Source organism: Pyrus communis, chromosome 10 (genome assembly GCF_041283825.1).
Source record: "Pyrus communis isolate YQ-2024b chromosome 10, ASM4128382v1, whole genome shotgun sequence".
Lineage (NCBI taxonomy): Eukaryota > Viridiplantae > Streptophyta > Magnoliopsida > Rosales > Rosaceae > Pyrus > Pyrus communis.
Genome location: NC_142574.1, coordinates 6,179,747 through 6,198,613, shown reverse-complemented (window position 1 = coordinate 6,198,613; position 18,867 = coordinate 6,179,747). Strand labels below are relative to the sequence as shown.

At 39.1% G+C, this 18,867-nt stretch overlaps 1 protein-coding gene across 1 annotated transcript; it reads left to right on the top strand.

Moving 5' to 3' along the window:
- The first annotated feature begins 4,896 nt into the window (after positions 1–4,896).
- On the top strand, positions 4,897–9,113 carry LOC137728891 (chaperone protein dnaJ 10). The gene is made up of 10 exons (XM_068467683.2): positions 4,897–5,036; positions 5,385–5,489; positions 6,030–6,089; positions 6,499–6,581; positions 6,913–7,078; positions 7,177–7,306; positions 7,998–8,156; positions 8,266–8,438; positions 8,582–8,662; positions 8,807–9,113. The coding sequence occupies exons 2-10, from the start codon at positions 5,403–5,405 to the stop codon at positions 8,885–8,887; spliced, it is 1,020 nt and encodes a 339-aa protein (XP_068323784.2). The 5' UTR covers positions 4,897–5,036; positions 5,385–5,402; the 3' UTR covers positions 8,888–9,113.
- The last annotated feature ends 9,754 nt before the right edge of the window (positions 9,114–18,867 follow it).

The window sequence follows — 18,867 nt, the reverse complement described above, 5'->3', positions numbered from 1 at the left end:
TTCCTTTCAGCCTCTTGTCTAAAGTACTCTAGACGAGCTCTTGTTTCCCCAGGCCGGAGAAGGATCTTGATACGTTTCTCAGCCTCCTCAATGGTGGTTTCGAAACCGGCAGCTGCTACTTTCTTCCCTTCAGCCAACTCGGTCATGATAGTCGGGGTTGGTCGTTCGCTGATGTTGTCCACGGCCTTTTTTGGTTGCCACTGGTTGGCCGGGCTGGCCTGCACTTCTCGTCGCCGAGCCATGCAATCTATCCGTTGACGACGACGTTTTTGGGATTTGGACAGCGCCGTATATAAGCCAGTCGGAGAATTGTAACTGTACCAGCGTTGATCCGATGTCCTTGGTGGTTTGAAAGTTTTGCGATCGGCTGGTGAGCCCGAACTGTTGGTATTGCGCGAGTAATAATCCTCATTATAGAAAGGTGCGTCGAAATCAAGACGCCGCCTGACCGAGGTCTGGTCTTTCGGCTGTACTTGTGGGCCGAGTCGATCAAACACTTGACGTCGTGGACCTAATCCCTTTGACGATGTTGTAGGGGCCGTGGGTGGTGTTGAAGATATCTTCGTCCCAGGTTCAACTGGTGTTTTACAATGGTCACATAAAACCTTCGATCCATGAGTTTCGTCGGAATTTGACCTCGTCATCGGCTTATCGGCGGGTCTCATCGATTGTTCCGTTGGTGGTGCATTTGAAAAAATATCAAGCTGTAGTCTTGTGCGACCATTCCGTTTATGGACATGTTGCACCGGGACGTATTCGGCCTTCCCTTTGTTTTTAGGAAGGTGACCATCCACCATACCAATCGTTGTTGAAGGGAAAGGGTTAACGTCGACCGCCATCTTTTCCGGAAATTTCAACTTTCCTTTCTCGATCCAACTTTGAATTGTGTCCCGGAACACAACACAATTATTGGTTGCATGCTTATTAGAATTATAATACTTGCAGTATATCTTTCCTTTTAATTCATCGGCCTTAGGGATAGTATGTCCCGGCCGAAGCTTGATGATTTTTGCTGCCAATAATGGATCGAAAATTGCATCAGCTTTGGTGATATCAAAAGTGTATACTTTTGATGACTTACTCGTTTCCTTGGCGGCCAAACGGGTTTTGGCGTCTTTGGTATTTACTTGCGCCAAAGCCTTGCAAACATAGGGTTTGTCTATTACTATCTCAGCCGCATCCACACTAGCATACTGAGGGTCTTCACTTTCGGCCGATGCATAGCTAACCGTGGGGTTCTTATACAACGTTCCTCGGGATGGTGACTTTGATATCTTTTCTTCTCGAACCAAATAATCATATTGTTCGACGTGTTGAGCAAGTTCGTACATATCTCGAATATTTGCCCCTAGAAACTTCTTTTTGTACTCCACGTCTAATCCGTTAAGGGCGATCCTGACGAACTCCACCTCAGGGAGTGGTACTCGGCACCAATTCCTAGCCGACTTAAACCTTGTTAAGTACTCCATTGGAGATTCGTCGGATGCTTGAGCCATCCTGGCTAAGGATGATACGGACATCTCCATCCCTGGCCGATAGAATTGTTCATGGAACTTTTCGACTAACTCTTCCCAACTCTACACAGAATTGGGTGGAAGATTAATGTACCAGGCGAAAGCTGAGCCTGTCAGTGAAAAATTAAACAACCGTAGTTTGTAGAAGTCGCTATTGACGTCTCCACACTGCGCTGTGAACCGAGCCACATGTTCTAATGAGGATAAAGACGATTCCCCGGCAAAGAGGCTGAAATCAGGGATCTTAAATCCTCGTGGGTATTCAAACCTTTCTACATATGCCGGATATGGATGGATGAATTTTGGAAACTTCGGCCCTTTCTTCAGGGCCGAATCAATCATTCTCTGGACTTCGGTCATGTTTACGGAAGCGGCTTCTTCTCCCTGGCTTGGTCATTCGGATCTATTTCCTGGTCCTCTTCTTTCTAAGGGGACTGGTTGCGGCCGAGCGGACCCTCTCTCGGCTGGTATGAGCACATTCGTCGAGAGCTGCTGAGGTTGGCCGACCTGGCCATCTTCGAAGGCTTTACTAACCAACAGTTCAAGCATTCTGGTCTGTGTATCGTTGTTACTTCGTACTGCTTCTAGCAAATCATTCATCTTTTGACCAATCGACTGCTCGACCTGACGATACTGTTCATCCAGTCGTCTCCTAAGGAATGTCCTAGTTGGTGGATCGGAACCTTCCCCACCATCGTCATCACAATCTTCCACAATCCCTTCCATGAACATTCCAGCCGTTTGATTCGGGACTGCTGGGTTGTGAGGTTGCCCGCCGAGACAGATTTCATTCTCTCGGCGTGTTACACTTGTGGCCTCGGGTGGCGCAACTATGATCGGATTTTTTGTAGAGTGCAAATCCTGCCCAAGGCCTTGCACTGGCAAGTCAGTCGTTGACTTTCCCATGGTTGTTTTCTGCTTCGTAGACCGTGTCTCAATGGTCATGAACTCCGAAGGTTTAGCACAAAGGTCCCACTGGGCGTGCCAAAATGTTGACTCTAAAAATTACAAAACCTACGTGGCGCGCAGGCCGAGTAACTAATAAGCTAACTACGTCCTTCGGTCGAATGAGGGGCGTGCCAACTCGTCGGCCGAGCCTGGCCGAGGAGTAAAATTTGTTGATGTAGCTTTGAGCGCGTCGTTGACTTCTCTATCTTGCGATTGCGACCGAGGAAGGAACACTCTCGGTCTCTGGGTTCTACAGCCTGAAGACAAGGCTGCTAATTCTGCGGAGTTCACAAATCGTCCGAGCCCGACTCGGTCACTGTGATTATATTCGTAAGAGTATAAGCACGTTGAATCGAGACCAACTATATGGGCACAGGTACTCAAACGTGATGTATGTCTTGATGGTGAACGTAGTTCGGCCGTCGGAATGCCGAACCCTGAAACTCACTTGCGAGTATCCAATCATAAAACCGCTCGGCGTCCAGTACGCCGAGTAATGCAATTCGTAACACCTGACTATGTCGAGAAGGCTAGTAAGGTGACCTCTGCCAACAAAGGTTCGAAAACCCTTCTCGACCGAGACTTAGATAGATAACCGGTCGACCTCGACGCAGTGCTGTTTATCCAAACTGAAGGTGCTTCTTGGTCGGCTGATTCTGCGGCAGCAGTGCTGTTTATCCAAACTGAAGATGCTCGCCGGGTGCTTCCACAGTGCTGTTTGTCCAAACTGAAGGTGTGTCGGCAGGAAAAGAAAAGGAAAAATCTCAAGGTGTTTGAGAAGTTTTGCGCAGGACAATTGTATGCTGATTTTGAAGGGCCTTTTCTGTTGCATGATCTCTTGTATTTATAGTGCCCCATTCCTTGAAACCAATTCTGATTTGGATTGGGAGTCCTTGTCCCATTTCACCTCTAACTCGAACAAACCTACTCCTACTGGGATTCTGAATTTTCCTTCTTTTCAGGACTTCATTCTTTGCCGGTCGAGAATCCTGGTCGCACTAGGACTTCCTCGACCTTTTCTATTCATCCGGACTACTTGGGATAGGCTTTGGCCGACCCTGCCAGCTTGCCCGGGAGTTATTATTCGGCCCATAGTATTTATCATCACCTTGGGCCGAGTACATCCTGCTGCTCGGCCCAACAATAATATTTTGGGCCCAAACAACTCCTCACAGTGTATTTTTTTTTTCTAAATATAGAACGTTTGGAGTGTAAAATAAAATTATGAAGTGTCAATAACAAGTCTCTTTTTATTTTTCGGTTCGGTAACCTAACCAATATGGTCTTCCCGAAAACTAAACCGAACATTTCGGGAGGGGAAAAAAACTGAAACCAAACTGATTACTTTGGTATGCCAAAATTTGATAAATTGAAATATTTTCCATTTTTCGGCCCATCTTTTTAGCCCAATTTTTTGCCTTGTGAATTTATGTTGCTTTTTAGCCCAAGTTTGTTGGGCTTTGGAATCTTTCCAATTTATTATTTTTATTTTTTTTCTACAACCTTAATTTTGACAATTTTTATGAACTTTGCCACTTTGCTTAAAAAATTGGCACAATTTTGAGTTTCATTATCATTAGAAATTCTGGATACTAAATTACTACACTAGTTACTAGTAGTTAACACCTACTACTAATGTATCACTAGCAAACTACTCAGTTACATGCAACCAAAACCTAAAAATAAGCTCTAATTTAGTTCGAGGCTTAAAGCTTTACAATAAAAAATGAAATAAATAAGTTACAAACTTAGTCATGACAACCAAAAAATGATGTGGTCATGATGAGACGGTAGCGATAATGTCAGTTGTGGCAATGATGAGATGGTGAATGCGATAGTGGCCATGGTGGTGAGGGTGCTGGGAATATAGAATATGGTAGTTGTGACGATGGTGGTGGATGTTGTGGTGTCAAAGATGGTAGAGGTGGTGGTGAGACAGTGGAGAATGTTAAGGTGTTGATAATGATGTGGTAGTGGCTGACATGATTTATTATTATTTTTATTAAAACTCTAATTTTGTTTTGTGATGTATTCTTCATTTTTTTATTATTTTGAAGATTGTTATGGGAAAATAGAAGAAACATTAATTTGATATCTACAGAACCTAAACTAAATATTGTTTTATGCGTTTTTCATTTTTTGAGTTTGTTTTTATAAAACAATAAACCTAACACATCTTTTACTCGTTTTTATCTTCAAAAAGAAAAAAACCATTTTGCAAAATACTAACGAACAGACCCTGAACCATTGCCATACAAGTAAAAGGATGGGCGAGTTCGGTTCAAGTGTTCATCGATCGGGTGGGTCTATATGCTCCGGGGGGGGGTGAGACGCGAGGTGTAGTGAGAAAAACGAAATTTGAAGAATGAGTAGAAAATAAAGTGAAACAGAATAAAATCTACAACTACTTTTAAAGAAAAAAAAAATAAAAATAAATAGATGTGTAGCATAGCAAAAGAAAAAAAAAAAATAGTAAAATAAATATAAAAAAAAATCAAAGCGCTTTCTTTCTCTCTCGCTTGTGCTTTTGCTTCGTTTCATCGTCCAAATTTCGTTGCCTGAGCTCCTGAACCCGTAAGTTGCTCGATTCAAAGTTTTTCCTTGTTGGGTTTCTTCTCCTTTGTTCAATTTGCCTGCTTTAATTGAACTGGAATATGATCAGAAAATCTTAATTTTGGGGTGTCGTATAATTGCATTGCTACTTACTTTCAATTGGGTTTCTTCTCCTGATCAGATCTGGCTATACTCACTTTCAATTCTTCTTCTTTTTTCTTGTTTCTTGGGATTTTTAATTTGGAAGCTAATTTAGCTTATTATTTGTGGATTTCTATATGTTTTTATTTATTTATTTTTTTGAATTCTATTTACTTTTTGTTTTTCCAGTTTATGGACTGATTTGTTTGTGTTTTGTTGGTCTGATAGGGTTGTGATCTAAGAAACATGGTGAAGGACACTGCTTACTATGAAGTATTGGATGTCAATGTCGACGCCTCTTATGCTGAGATTAAAAAGGCTTACTATCTCAAGGTAATTCACTTTCTTGATTTCTTCATGTTTTCGCTCTTGCAGAAGCAATCTTAACCGCGAACAATAATAATTTTGTTTTCCCCGATTCAGAGTTTCAAAAGTTTGTAGTTGCTTTTGAGTAGTTATAACTGCCGATTTAAGTTAGTGCATTGTTTGAATTCAGTAGCATGGTTTGGTTCGGTTCACACAATTTTTATAGGTATCTGGCTTGTAATATATACTCTATGTTTATTTATTCTAAATTCTCTATGAAAGTTCGCCATTTCCAGGAATTATCGGGCTTTTAAAGCCTCAAAATTATTGTTTGTCCAAAGCTTTAATCACATCACAGAACTGATTCTTACGCAGCATTGATTCGTTTATTAGTTATGCCTCCATATCATTATGCACTGTGCTTTGCTATATGCTACCTTGACTGCCTTCTCATGTTTAAAGTATTTCGATTTACTTCTCGTTATAATTGTATGCCCAGATTTTATTTTATGTTTAGGATAGAGACATCTACTTAATTATAATATGGGGTTTATATGTTGTTTCTAGGCAAGGCGTGTTCACCCTGATAAAAATCCTGGAGATCCAAAGGCTGCCGAAAATTTCCAGGTAAGCTAACTAAAAATCTGAGCTATTAAATTACATTTTCTATTGACAACCGAAACTTGTGATTGAGTTTTCATATGCATAACCATCACTATACTTGTGTTCATTGTGTTGAACTTATAATATCGATGTGTTTTTGCTGGGAAAGTTTGAAGATGCATTATTGAAAAACCAAAACTCAAGACTTATAGAATTATATTGTAATTTGATGTTAACTTGAATTAGGCAAGTACGCTTTGGGCTACCTGCCCTGAATGTATATGTACATTTCCTCCCCAAGCCAGTTGTTTATTCATGTAAAAAGTACAGGAAAATGTTTCATTTCACATCTAATGTTGCGTTCTTATTTATTACTTTTAAGTTTTCTTGTCATTTTGGGTCCTAATTTCCTGAGTATCGTATTTTCTTTAAGGCACTGGGCGAGGCTTATCAGGTTTTAAGTGATCCAGAGAAGCGTGAAGCATATGACAAGCACGGAAAGGCAGGCATACCACAGTAAGTTTTTACAAACTAGGGAATATAATAACTATTTAAATATTTTATCATTAAAATAATAATCACTAATGATATTATGCCATTTTGTAATTTCCTGGAAAGAGTTGTAATGCATTTCTAAACATATCCTGCAATTAGTCTCCATGATATTAAGTTGTGCCTAAACGAAGTTTTTCTAATTTGGAGATGATGTTTATTCTCCAGTTGTAACAATTAGTAAAGTGTTGAAATGATTCGTGAATGAGATGCACGATACCATCAGGCTCTCATTCTGTCTCAAGGATAACATGTTGGAAATACTTATATCTGCAATTATGTTTTTTCTTTCCAGGGATTCCATGGTAGACCCTGCAGCTGTGTTTGGGATGCTTTTTGGGAGCGAATTCTTTGAAGATTATGTTGGTCAACTTGCTTTAGCTTCTTTGTCATCTGTTGAAATTGAAGAAGAGACACAGGACCCTGAAGTCCGTAGGCAGAAAGTCACGGAGAAAATGAGGGTACGAATTTTACACTGGCACTATTAAGATATTGGGTTTTCAGTATGCATAATTATATCCTCTACCTCTTTTTTATTTTATTTTTTGTTGTTGTGTAGACCTTGCAGAAGGAAAGGGAAGTAAAGCTCATAACTATTCTGAAAGATCGCCTTCAACCATTTGTTGATGGTCGTAATGATGAGTTTGTAAAATGGGCAAATTCAGAAGCACAACGCCTCTCGTCAGCAGGTATACCCTTTTTGTTCTCCCGCCAAAAGTGACAATATTGTTTTCCGAAAAGGTTTTAAAAATCTGTATTATGACATTGTACCTGATCATTTGCCTTTTAAAAAAAATTACTTCATTCAGCAGGCACTATAAAGCTGCATTTAACTTTCGATAAGCAATTGCCTAAAGGAGATGAAAGCTTAATTCTCTCTTCCAATGAAACTCACTAAATGACCTGCTTGCTTCTGAAAATAAATAAATGAGCTGGAGAAATGTTGCATTTTCACCAATTGTATGGTTTCAATGTACACTTTAAAACACTCTAGCAAATTAGGAAAAGCACTCCGACTACTATAACTTTTATACAAAAACACTTAAAGAGATCAATTGGGGAATAAAAACTCTTGTCTATCCACTTGTCCTGATTTAATTGATTTTTTGTTGTAAAGTTTTTTAGATGCCCTTCTACGATTACAAAGTAAGATGGTTTTTTTCCGTAAGTATTGAGTTTGAAGTTTTTTTTTCAAGAAATTGTAATGTTATCAAGGGCTTACATGTGAAAAGCCCTTAAAATGTTTCAATGATGTTCCACCAATTGTATTGGTTTTGATGTATACTTTAAAACTTTACAGTGCTTACTAAATGAAACCTTAATTTTGCTTCTTGCTTGCTGCAATTAGCCCTGAGCCATAATTGATTTTCTTTTTATTAGCCTTTGGTGAGGCTATGCTGCATACGATTGGTTATATTTACACGAGGCAAGCTGCAAGAGAAATTGGAAAAGACAAACGATACATGAAGGTTCCATTTTTAGCAGAATGGGTGCGAGATAAAGGACACCAGATAAAATCACAAGTATCAGCAGCTTCAGGTACACATTTGCCATCCAGGAGTTCTTTGGTGAAGCACTGGGTGTATATCCTTCAGTGTAAAAATTTGTTATGGTCCGGGAAAACTGATTATTATCTTGATCTGTGCAGGTGCTGTAGCTTTAATTCAACTACAGGAAGATCTAAAGAAGTTGAACCAAGGTGAAAACAAGGAAGAGACCTTAATGAAAGCCATTGAAGAGAGGAAGGATCAAGTGCTTAATTCTCTATGGCAAATTAATGTCGTTGATATTGAGTCAACCTTATCACGTGTCTGCCAAGCAGTGAGTTCCAGTTTTTCCTTTCTTAAGCCTAATAATAGTACTTCATCCGGCAAGCTATTACTTTGCGGTATTAGGTAAATACAATCGAGGTAGCCTCTAGTAGAATTTGAAGAAATCATTAAAAATTGTGTTCTATTCTTCAGGTACTTAAAGACCCCACTGTGTCCAGGGATGTTCTGAGGGATCGGGCTAAAGCATTGCAAAAGTTAGGAACAGTCTTCCAAGTAAGCGTTTCTTTTCCTTGAATTGTAGCAATATGTCCTTCCAGGACCCGAATTTTTCTTTTTGCCGGATGTGAAATTTTCAGACTCAGTAATTTTTATTGGCCAACGAATATTCTGCAATCTCATATTTCCATTATTTTCCAGGGTGCGAAAGCTGCTTACAGTAGAGAGAACAGTCTTCGCCATGAAAACGACACCAAAATAGATTCTGCATCATCATCGTAATTGCTTCATATATACAAAAAGCAATTCCATCTTCATTGTGATGTGCGTGGGCATGTTTAAGGTGATAGGGTTTTATAGCGTATGTTTCCGCTTGATTTGATTAGTTTAGTGTGCTACCCTTGACTTGAATCAACCTTTGCTTGTTTCTGTTGTATTTAATTGTGTTTCTTTTGTATGTACATGAATGAGCTATATAAATATGAATTAGTGTTTTCAAGGCTGGAAATCTTTTTGTTGAGCTCCATAGCCTTAAAATCAGGTGAATGTTGTTGCAGGATTGGCCACATTTTTGCCTGTTTGAGAAACATTTGTATTCAATGCTGCCTCGATGTACTATAAAACCAAGATTGGGGTTGTCCGCTAAGAATTCAAAAAATCTAATAAAACTAAGAATGAATCAATGAAATGTTGCTTGATCTTTAGTACAATGAATTGATTTTCTCACCCAAAAAGATCTAAATGTACTTTTAAGCAATTGCTCTATAGACCCTATACTTGTTCCTGAAGTAGAAAACGTTCCATTTGTTCTGAATAGCTTCTTTCAAAGAAATGTTTTATAATTCTAGGAATATTTAAAGAACAAACTGTTGTAGGCCTATTTGATTAAGTTATTTTAAGGGAATAGAGAGAGAGGGGGCCGGCGGTAGCAAGAGTGAAGAGGGAGATTTAATTGTAAGGTGTGTTGTATCACCCCCATTGTGCCTTTATTTATAGTAGTAGGATTGGTAAAAACCTTACCTTTTTAGGATTACGACTCTTAATAGGTAATCAACACCTAATAGGAATATAAGAGATATTCCTAGATCCACTAGGATTTACACAATCACATTCCTATTCTAAATATGATTGCAACACTCCCTCTTGAGTGTAAATACTCAACAAACCATCAAATCAGATCTTAAGCAGATAAGGTAGAATAGTTGATGAAGTCGTCAGCACAACGGGTGAATAGGAGTCTCAAATTTAATGAAAGTATGCATTGATAGTAAAACTCACAAAATTTTGCTATGGTAAAACACAAGGTATGGGGAAAACCCATAGACTAAGGAGAAAAGTGAGAAGTATGCATAATGTCTAAAACAAACGTCAAACAGGATGAAAGTAGTGAACTCAATGGAGTATGATCATCCCAGGATAGGTGCCTCATCAAAACCTCGTTAGGTAGCAAAAATCTAGTGGGAAAAATGCTCCTAATCGTAGTTAAAAGAGTACATTAAAATCAAGTGAGTATGCTTCTGGATACTCCCGCTGAGTTAAACATAACTTCAATATAAGAGAACTACAAGCAATTCAACTCAGATAATTTACGCATACCGATTCCTTGGACAAGCTTCTGAAAAGTAGACTTGGGCAATGACTTGGTGAAGAGATCAGCCAGGTTGTCCTAAGAACGAATTTGCTTGACTTCAATGTTCTGATGCTGTTGTTGTTGGTAAGAATAAAAGAACTTCGACGCTATGTGCTTGGTGTTGTCTCCCTTGATGTATCCCTTCTTTAACTGCTTGATACATGCTGCATTGTCTTCAAAGATCGTCGTACGAAGGTCAATGACGGAAGTAAGACCACTAGTGCTTTAAGTATGTTCCATAACTACTCTTAACCAAAAGCACTCGCGCGATGCTTCATGTAAGGCGAGAATCTTAGCATGGTTCGAAAAAGTTGCAACTAGTGTTTGCTTGGTAGACCTCCAAGATATAGCGGTGTCTCCAAAGATAAAGACATAGCCCGTTTGAGAGCGTGCCCTATATGGGTTAGACAGATATCCACCATTTGTGTACAACGAGGCGAGAATCAATCCGAGAACCAAGGGGGTGGCAACACTCGAAGATTCGCTGGTATAGAACAAGCCTAAATTCGTCGTACCCTTGAGGTAGTGGAAAATGTCTTTAACACTATTCCAATGCCTGCGTGTGGGTGCATTGCTGTATCTAGCGAAAAGATTAACAACGAAGGAGATGTTGGGTCTAGTGCATTGAGCCAAGTACAATAAAGCCCTAATTGCACTTAGGTATGGAACTTCGAGTTCCAAAATCTATTCCTCATCCTTCTTTGGACGGAAGGGATCTCGTTTAGCATCCAGAGTCCAAACGACCATAGGTGTACTCGACGGCTTCGCTTTATCCTCATTAAAACGTCGCAACACCTAACGATTGCAAATCCGGAATGTGACTTCTTTATGAACATGCATGGGCATAATTCGTTGTTCACATAACCTTGACTTGTCAAATATTCACTCAAACGGTTATACCATATCCACCCAAATTGTTTCAATTCGTAGAGTGATCTCCTCAATCTAATACAGAAAGTGTTCCGTGGTCTATAGCTATTTGAACCAATCAATGGAAGTCTTTCTGGAACTTTCATGTAGATTTCTGGAACTTTCACATAATCCTGACTTGTCAAATATTCACTCAGACGGTTATAACACGTCCATAAGCTGCATATTCAGTTTTTCAGAAACTACCAAACTAATTAGTTAGCGGATGGTTATAACGTCTATTATGGGGGAATACGTGATAGGATCATATTTATGTGACTTAGTTAGCTTGTTTTCTTGCATTTACATAGTTAGTTTCCATTTATTATAGTGTTTTAAGTTATTTCCGTGTGTTTGTAGGTCCTAATGGCAGAGTTGGCAAGAAAGTGCATATTGGAGCTATTTGGAGCAGTTTTAGGCATGGAATGGATAACTTGCATATGGAGCAAGGTGGATGGACGAATTTGAAGATCAAGAGAGGCTAGGAAGTGCTTAATATCTGGAGAAACAAATTTGGAAGCCTTGAAGATAAGGAATCAGCTACAAAGAAGGAACATTATCCAAACAAACCTTATATTATCCAAACCTTATCCAACCTTATCTTATCTTATCCTATCTTAATATTTTCCTACCTTAATTTCAGCTGCAAAGAGGACTCATTTTTACATTTAATCACCTAAATATCAGGTTCTAGAAGCCCTATTTTCGTGCCCTAAGTTTATGCCACATGTAACCCTTCTAGAAGTTCTATAATCTGCCACAAGGACCATTCCTTGTCCTCCCTGGAATCTGATTGAAAGTGTCCTTGTTCTTTGGTGATTTGGAGTCCTAATTCCTCTCATTTTCAGCCCAATTTCGTGCCTTCCCTTCATCCTATAAATACATGATGCCGCAACACTCATAAACACCACCCTCTACCACAATTTCACACCACACCATCCACCACACCTCAAGAGCCTAAATTTAGAAAATCCCCATTGTGCAGCAGCAAGGAAAGAAGGAAGAGCCACATGGAGTGTTTCTAGGTGTATTCTATCTTTGTTTTCAATGTTTAAGTTTAATTATCTTTGTTTTGCGAACATGAGGACAATGTTTGCGTGCGAGTCTTTGTTTGGAACATTGAGGACAATGTTTGGTTTAAGTGTTGGGGGAGGGGGGTAAACAAAGTGTTTTTCATAAAAATTTGTTGGATTTTATCACCTATCACTTCTAAAGTTGTTACTCACTATTTTTAACTGTTTTTAGTGTGTTTTGAGGTGTTTTAATGTGTCTTAAACAGAAAATCCGAAAATTTGAAGAAATTTTTTTTTGAAACTGTTTTGAAAAACCCAAAAAGAGTTGTTTTAGAGTTGTTTTTGTGTGTTTGTTTGCGTCTTAGGGTACCTTCCAACACAATGATGAAGATTTGGTTTTTAATTGCATGATTGTTAAAGAAAGTTACAAACATGGATGGAAGTTTGATTTACTCTTTGGTTTATGCTTAGTCATAGTTGTCGTTTACGAATTCACATGTAATCACAAAGAAAGAAAAAAAAAATCCGTTTTTGTAACATGCTTGAAGGAAGGAACTTAAACTAACGCTACAACCCTGAGAGACTTGAGCCTAAACTTTGTTTGGAGAGTTATTAATCTGTGATATTTTTATTTTCTAAAGTCGTTGCATGATCTCATTATTTCTTTGCTTGGTGCTACTTAGAATGCGTTTCATCACTATAGTTCCAAATACTAGAACTCATGCCCGTTTCATTCAAAGCATAAAATTGAGTGTATAACATATAACAAGATGAAGTTGTTTAGTTTAAACCAGAGCCAAAAAGCCTTACCCCTTGCATATGTATTGTAGGTTTAACCTCTTTGAGCCTTAGTTAGCCTATTTTCTTTGTTAACCACATTGACCTTACCTAGCCTAGAATAGGACTATCCATACCCTTGTTCTTAAAGTATAGTGGAGCATGACTTAGAGGGAACCCCTTTTGATCTACAATTTGCAGAAAAACAAGTGTGGGGGAAGGATTTTTGATGGAAACTTATGAGGATGTACGTTTAGTGTGCCAAAGAAAAAAGAAAAGGGCACGAAAAAAAAAAAAAAAACGTGAAAAAGAAAGAAAAAAAGAAGAAAAAGTTGAGAAATAAGTGAGATTGAACTCACAAGTATTGGTTGTTGAAGAAAGGGTCTAAAAGTTTGAATTTGGCCCCAAGTGTTGTGTGAAGTTTCCCTTTGTGTTCAAAGTCGATTTCTGCATTGAAAAGTGACTTCTAAGTGTTTATTTCATTATTTTGCTTACTATCGCTTTAAGAACTTTTGTTTGTCTTTACCTTTCTTTGTTAACCAATACCTTAGCCCCGTTACAACCCTTAGACTTCGATCTTGATTGTTATGTGTTTCAATATGTAGAGTTTAAAATTGGTATGAGCATATGGTATCCTATTCTCACGTCTAAGTAGTGGCATTCCATTCATGAGATCATATACATGTTAATAATTCCACAAATTGCCTTCTTTGTTATGACATATGCGAGTGTTAGTCTACATGTTTACATCAATCTTCTCACGTATACCTAGTGTAGGGAGTGTCGTCAGAAAATCTTTGAGAAAATAGAGAGTATATCCGGTGAGAAATTAAGGGATTCTGTAAGGCATGTTACTACATTCAAAATGTTGTTTTAATTGATTAAATGCGAGCTAGTGAGTGGTAATTGCAATTAAGTATATGCTCGAGGGTAGGGATAACTAAAATCTATCAGAGTAGTGATTTTTAACATGTCATGTTGCATTGGAAATCCCTGAGGCAATTGTTGGAAGGTCTAGGTTGTGTTTTGTTTGTTTTGTTTTGCTCGAGGACTAGCAAAAGCTAAGTGTGGGGGAATTTGATAGGAGCATATTTATGCAACTTAGTTAGCGTGTTTTCTTGCATTTAAATAATTAGTTTCCATTTATTATAGTGTTTTAAGCTATTTTCGTGTGTTTGTAGGTCCTAATGGCAAAGTTGGCAAGAAAGTGCATTTTGGAGCTATTTGGAGCAGTTTTGGGCATGGAATGGATAGCTTGCATATAGAGCAAGGTGGATGGACGAGTTTGAAGATCAAGAGAGGCTAGGAATGTGCTTAATATCTGGAGAAACAAATTTGGAAGCATTGAAGATAAGGAATCAGCTACAAAGAAGGAACATTATCCAAACAAACCTTATCTTATCCAAACCTTATCCAACCTTATCTTATCTTATCCTATCCTAATCTTTTCCTACCTTAATTCCATTTGCAAAGAGGACTTATTTTCACATTTAATCACCTAAATATCAGGTTCTAGAAGCCCTATTTTCATGCCCTAAGTTTATGCCACATGTAACCTTTCTAGAAGTTCTAGAATTTGCCACAAGGACCATTCCTTGTCCTCTCTGGAATCTGATTGAAAGTGTCCTTGTTCTTTGGTGATTTGGAGTCCTAATTCTTCTCATTTTCAGCCCAATTTTGTGCCTTCCCTTCACCATATAAATACATGATGCCGCAATACTCCTAAACACCGCCCCCTACCACAATTTCACACCACATCATCCACCACACCTCAAGAGCCTAAATTCAGACAATCCCCATTGTGCCGCAGTAAGGAAGGAAGGAAGAGCCACCTGGAGTGTTTCTAGGTATATTCTATCTTTGTTTTCAATGTTTAAGTTTAATTATCCTTGTTTTACGTACATAAGGAGCTAAACTTGTTTTAGCTAGAGGAGACTTTGAAACTATGATTAAATTTGCAATATGAATTGATTACTTTCTGTTGTGATTTCATAAATCATGAACACAATTTACTTAACTGTTTGATTAAGAACTTATTCTTGTGTATTGATTAAGAGGGCCCGCTTAGTTAGAATTTGTTTTAATTTGTTTCTTTTAGTGTTTTGAGTCAACATAAGTTAGAATTCGTCCAAATTACTCCTTAGGTCCTGTTTTGAGTCAATTTAACTTAGTTTGTGTGTTTTGAGTCTATTTAGCTTAATTTGAGTCATAAGAGTGTTTAGTGATTTAGAGTTTAAATTGAGTAGATTAGCATCCCTTCTAATCCCCAGCCTAAAACGATCCCTACTTTCATATACTACAATCATAGGGTTTTAATTTGAGTGTTAGAATATTTCACATCAATACGTCTCATCGTAATCACTCCCAGGGCATTGAGAGAAGCCTTGTGTTACGAGGCGTGCTTTGTACTGCACTATTTCATTATTCTCATTACTTTTCCTCATGAAAACCTAGTTGTAGCCAATGGGCTTCACACGCGGTGGTGTAGGAATAATAGGTCCAAACACTTTATGTTTCGCATGTGAATCGAGTTCGACCTGGATTTCTTGTTTCTAGTTTGACCAATCTATTCTACGTTGGCAATCATCAATGGAACTTAGTTCAATATCATTGCTAAGCATGATGTCAGTAGCTATTGTGTACGCAAATGCATCGTCGATGATCGTCTCATTTCGATTCCAAACCTCATCCAATATTGCGTAGTGGATCGAAATCTCACGATTCTCGGAAGGCCGGGTTATCTCGTCTAGGACATCACCGTAATCTAGAATAACCTCATGCGTTGGAACAGATGAGTGAGGGATGGTCGGATTCAAACTAAAGTCACTAGTTGGTGCCGATTTCCTTTTCTGGGGTTGTGAATCCTTTGAACCAAGGGGTCTGCCACACTTTAGGGTCGGAGCAAATAATTGGCTAGCCGCCAATGTACCAGGCCACGTGGAAGGTGCGGCCTCCCCACCTTCAAGGACGGTTCGGTCTTCCCGAGTAGCATGTTGACGTATGTGGGGTACATCTATCCTTGCAGGTGCGTTTTAGTGGGTATATGTGATATTGTCACCTTTGCTAGATCATTAAAAGCATATGGCATGCCCTGTGCAATGCTCTGAAGATCTCTAATTCGTCGCACCTCAGTTTCAGATTGGGCAGTGCAGGGATTTAAATAAGATATAGTGGGAGTATACCACGATAATTTGCGACCTTTTCTAGGAATGTTAACATGCTTATTTGCCCCTAACGACGGGAATACTGTCTCATCAAAGTGACAATTCACAAAACGTGCGGTAAAGAGATCTCTTGTCAAGGGTTCTAAATAACGAACAATTGATGACGAATCATAACCGACATAGATTCCCAATTTTCTTTGAGGACCCATTTTGGTACGTAGTGGTGGTGTTATTGGCACATAAACTGCGCACCGAAACACATGTAAATGCGAGACGTCATGCTCGTATCTAGTAACCAACTATAATGGTGAATAAGGTTGGGTAGTGATGAGCCTCAGGCGGACCAACATAGTTGCATGCAATATTGCATAGCCCTAGGTGGATACCGTCAGTTTGGTTCGTATAACCAAAGTCTGAGCTATCAATTGAAGGTGCTTTATGAAAGCTTTTGCTAGGCCGTTTTGGGTGTGAACATGGGGTACATAATGTTCCACATCAATCCCTACTTACATGCAATAATCATCAAAAGTCTATGACATAAACTCTCCAGTGTTATCTAGTGGAATCGAGTTAATCGAATAATCAGGGTGGTGAGCCCTTAGCTTAATAATTTGTACTAGGATTTCACAAATGCAACATTGGGTGTGGACAATAGCCAAACATGTGACCATCGTGTCGATGCATCAACCAACACCATAAAATATCTAAATGGTCTGCATGTTGATTGGATAGGTCCACAAATATCCCTTTGAATCTTCTGAAGAAACTTAAGAGGGTTGTGAATAATCTTTGTAATAAAAGGTTGAGTATTTAATTTCCCCAAAGAACACGCTTTGCATGGTGGGAATCCAACATAGGGAGGTAACCGATGCCTATGAGATGTTTTGAGGATACGGTGCATCATGTCACGTCCAGGATGCCCCAAAGGATCATGCCAAAGCAAGAAAGTGCTATAGAACTCAGGCATAAGGCCAGCCACATATGGGCTTCTATGTCGCAAATGGTTGTGATGTACAACCCACTCGGGAGACGTTCCAACTTCTTGTGAATACACTTCTGGCCATATTCGTATGAAGTGATACAAAGAAATTCAGAACCATTATCTTCAGTGGTTTCAACATGATAGATATTATCTCGAATATCTCTAAAACTTAGCAACGTTCTTCCAAAACATGGAGAATATAATGCCTCTTTAATGGTTAAGACTGTTCCATTGGACAACATGATACATGTCTTTCTGTATCCTTTAATCGAGTTGGATGGGATTGAAAGAGTTGTTAGAGGTTCTTTCTTAGGTATAAAGTCGCTCATGCAAGATGGTGTGTGTGGTAGCACTATCAACCATACAACTAACTTCCCTACTAGACATACCTTGAAATAAATTGATTGAATTGGTCACATGTATAAATATAATTCCATTCATTCAATTAAGCAATTCGAGAAATAATATCCATAAAATAACAATCCATAATTCAAAACAAACCAAAAGCAAACAAATTATTCCAAAGACTTAGAAAAAATGTTCAAAATTAAACCATAAACCTAGAAAAATAGGGGGGGGGGGAGGGTTCGGCCACTCTTAGTGGGTTCGGCCACTGACACCCTAAAACATGTCTAATTTATTAGCCATAGGAGCTGATACCTCATGAAAATCCGATATCTCCATGGATGTAGTAGCATTTTTCGGATGATCTACATGTGCAAAGTTAAACTCATGATGGGAATGGTACTTGGCAATAGCCTTGGGGATAGCTCAGCATATGCGTGACCAATGATCCTTTGATCCACAGCGGTAACACATGTCCATTTCAGTGGAAGTTGATTGAACGATAGCTTTTCCCTTGTTCTTGAAGTTTGAGGCCTTAGGGCCAAGGGTTGTCGCTGCTGGGTCACATTTCATCCCTTGGGTGGGCCTTATGCCCGTGGTGGGGCTTGCCGCCCATTACCAAGGCTATTATTATTCTTTTGTCATTTGTGGCTGCTAGAATTGGTCGCATACGCTTCAGGGGCAGCGTTTGAGTCAGTCCGTCGAGCTTGATGATTTTTCATCAAAAGCTAGTTTTGTTTTTCAACGAGAAGTAAAACAGAGATTAAATCCAAAAATTTGGTGAATTTATGTGCCCTATGTTGTTGTTGCATGACAATATTGGTGGCATGGAAGGTCGAATAGATATTCTGTAGGAGATCTGATTCAGTTAGTTCCACTTTACAAAACTTCAGCAGTAATTGAATTCTACAAACTTTAGAGTTGTATTCATTCACAGACTTAAAGTCTTGGAAGCAAAGATTCTGCCAGTCGTGTCTTGCTTCAGGCACGTATATATCTTTTTGGTGATCGAAACGGCCGGCCAAAGCAAGCCAGAGGGTGCGTGGGTCCTCCTTAGCGAGATACTCAGTCTGCAGAGCATTATAGATGTGTCTTCGAATGAAGATCATTGTAGTAGCTTTCTGAGCTTTGTCTACAAGTTTGTTGTCGGTAGGTGCCTCGATGGTGGCTCTAATACCCTTTGCAGTAAGATGGAGCTTCACGTCTTAAACCCATTTCAGGTAGTTTCTTCCAGATACTTCCAGAGTGGTGAAATCGATCTTGTTCAAGTTCAACATGTCCCTAAAACGGAGGGTACAACAAAAACGTGATTGATATGGTGATCCATTGACATATATCATAGAACATTCGGGTTTTATAGACATGCATTGGTTTAATTTATGCATGAAAACTACAGGTTCCGTGTGGTAGCCAACCCAACCCAAGACCTGGTTGAGTTCCAA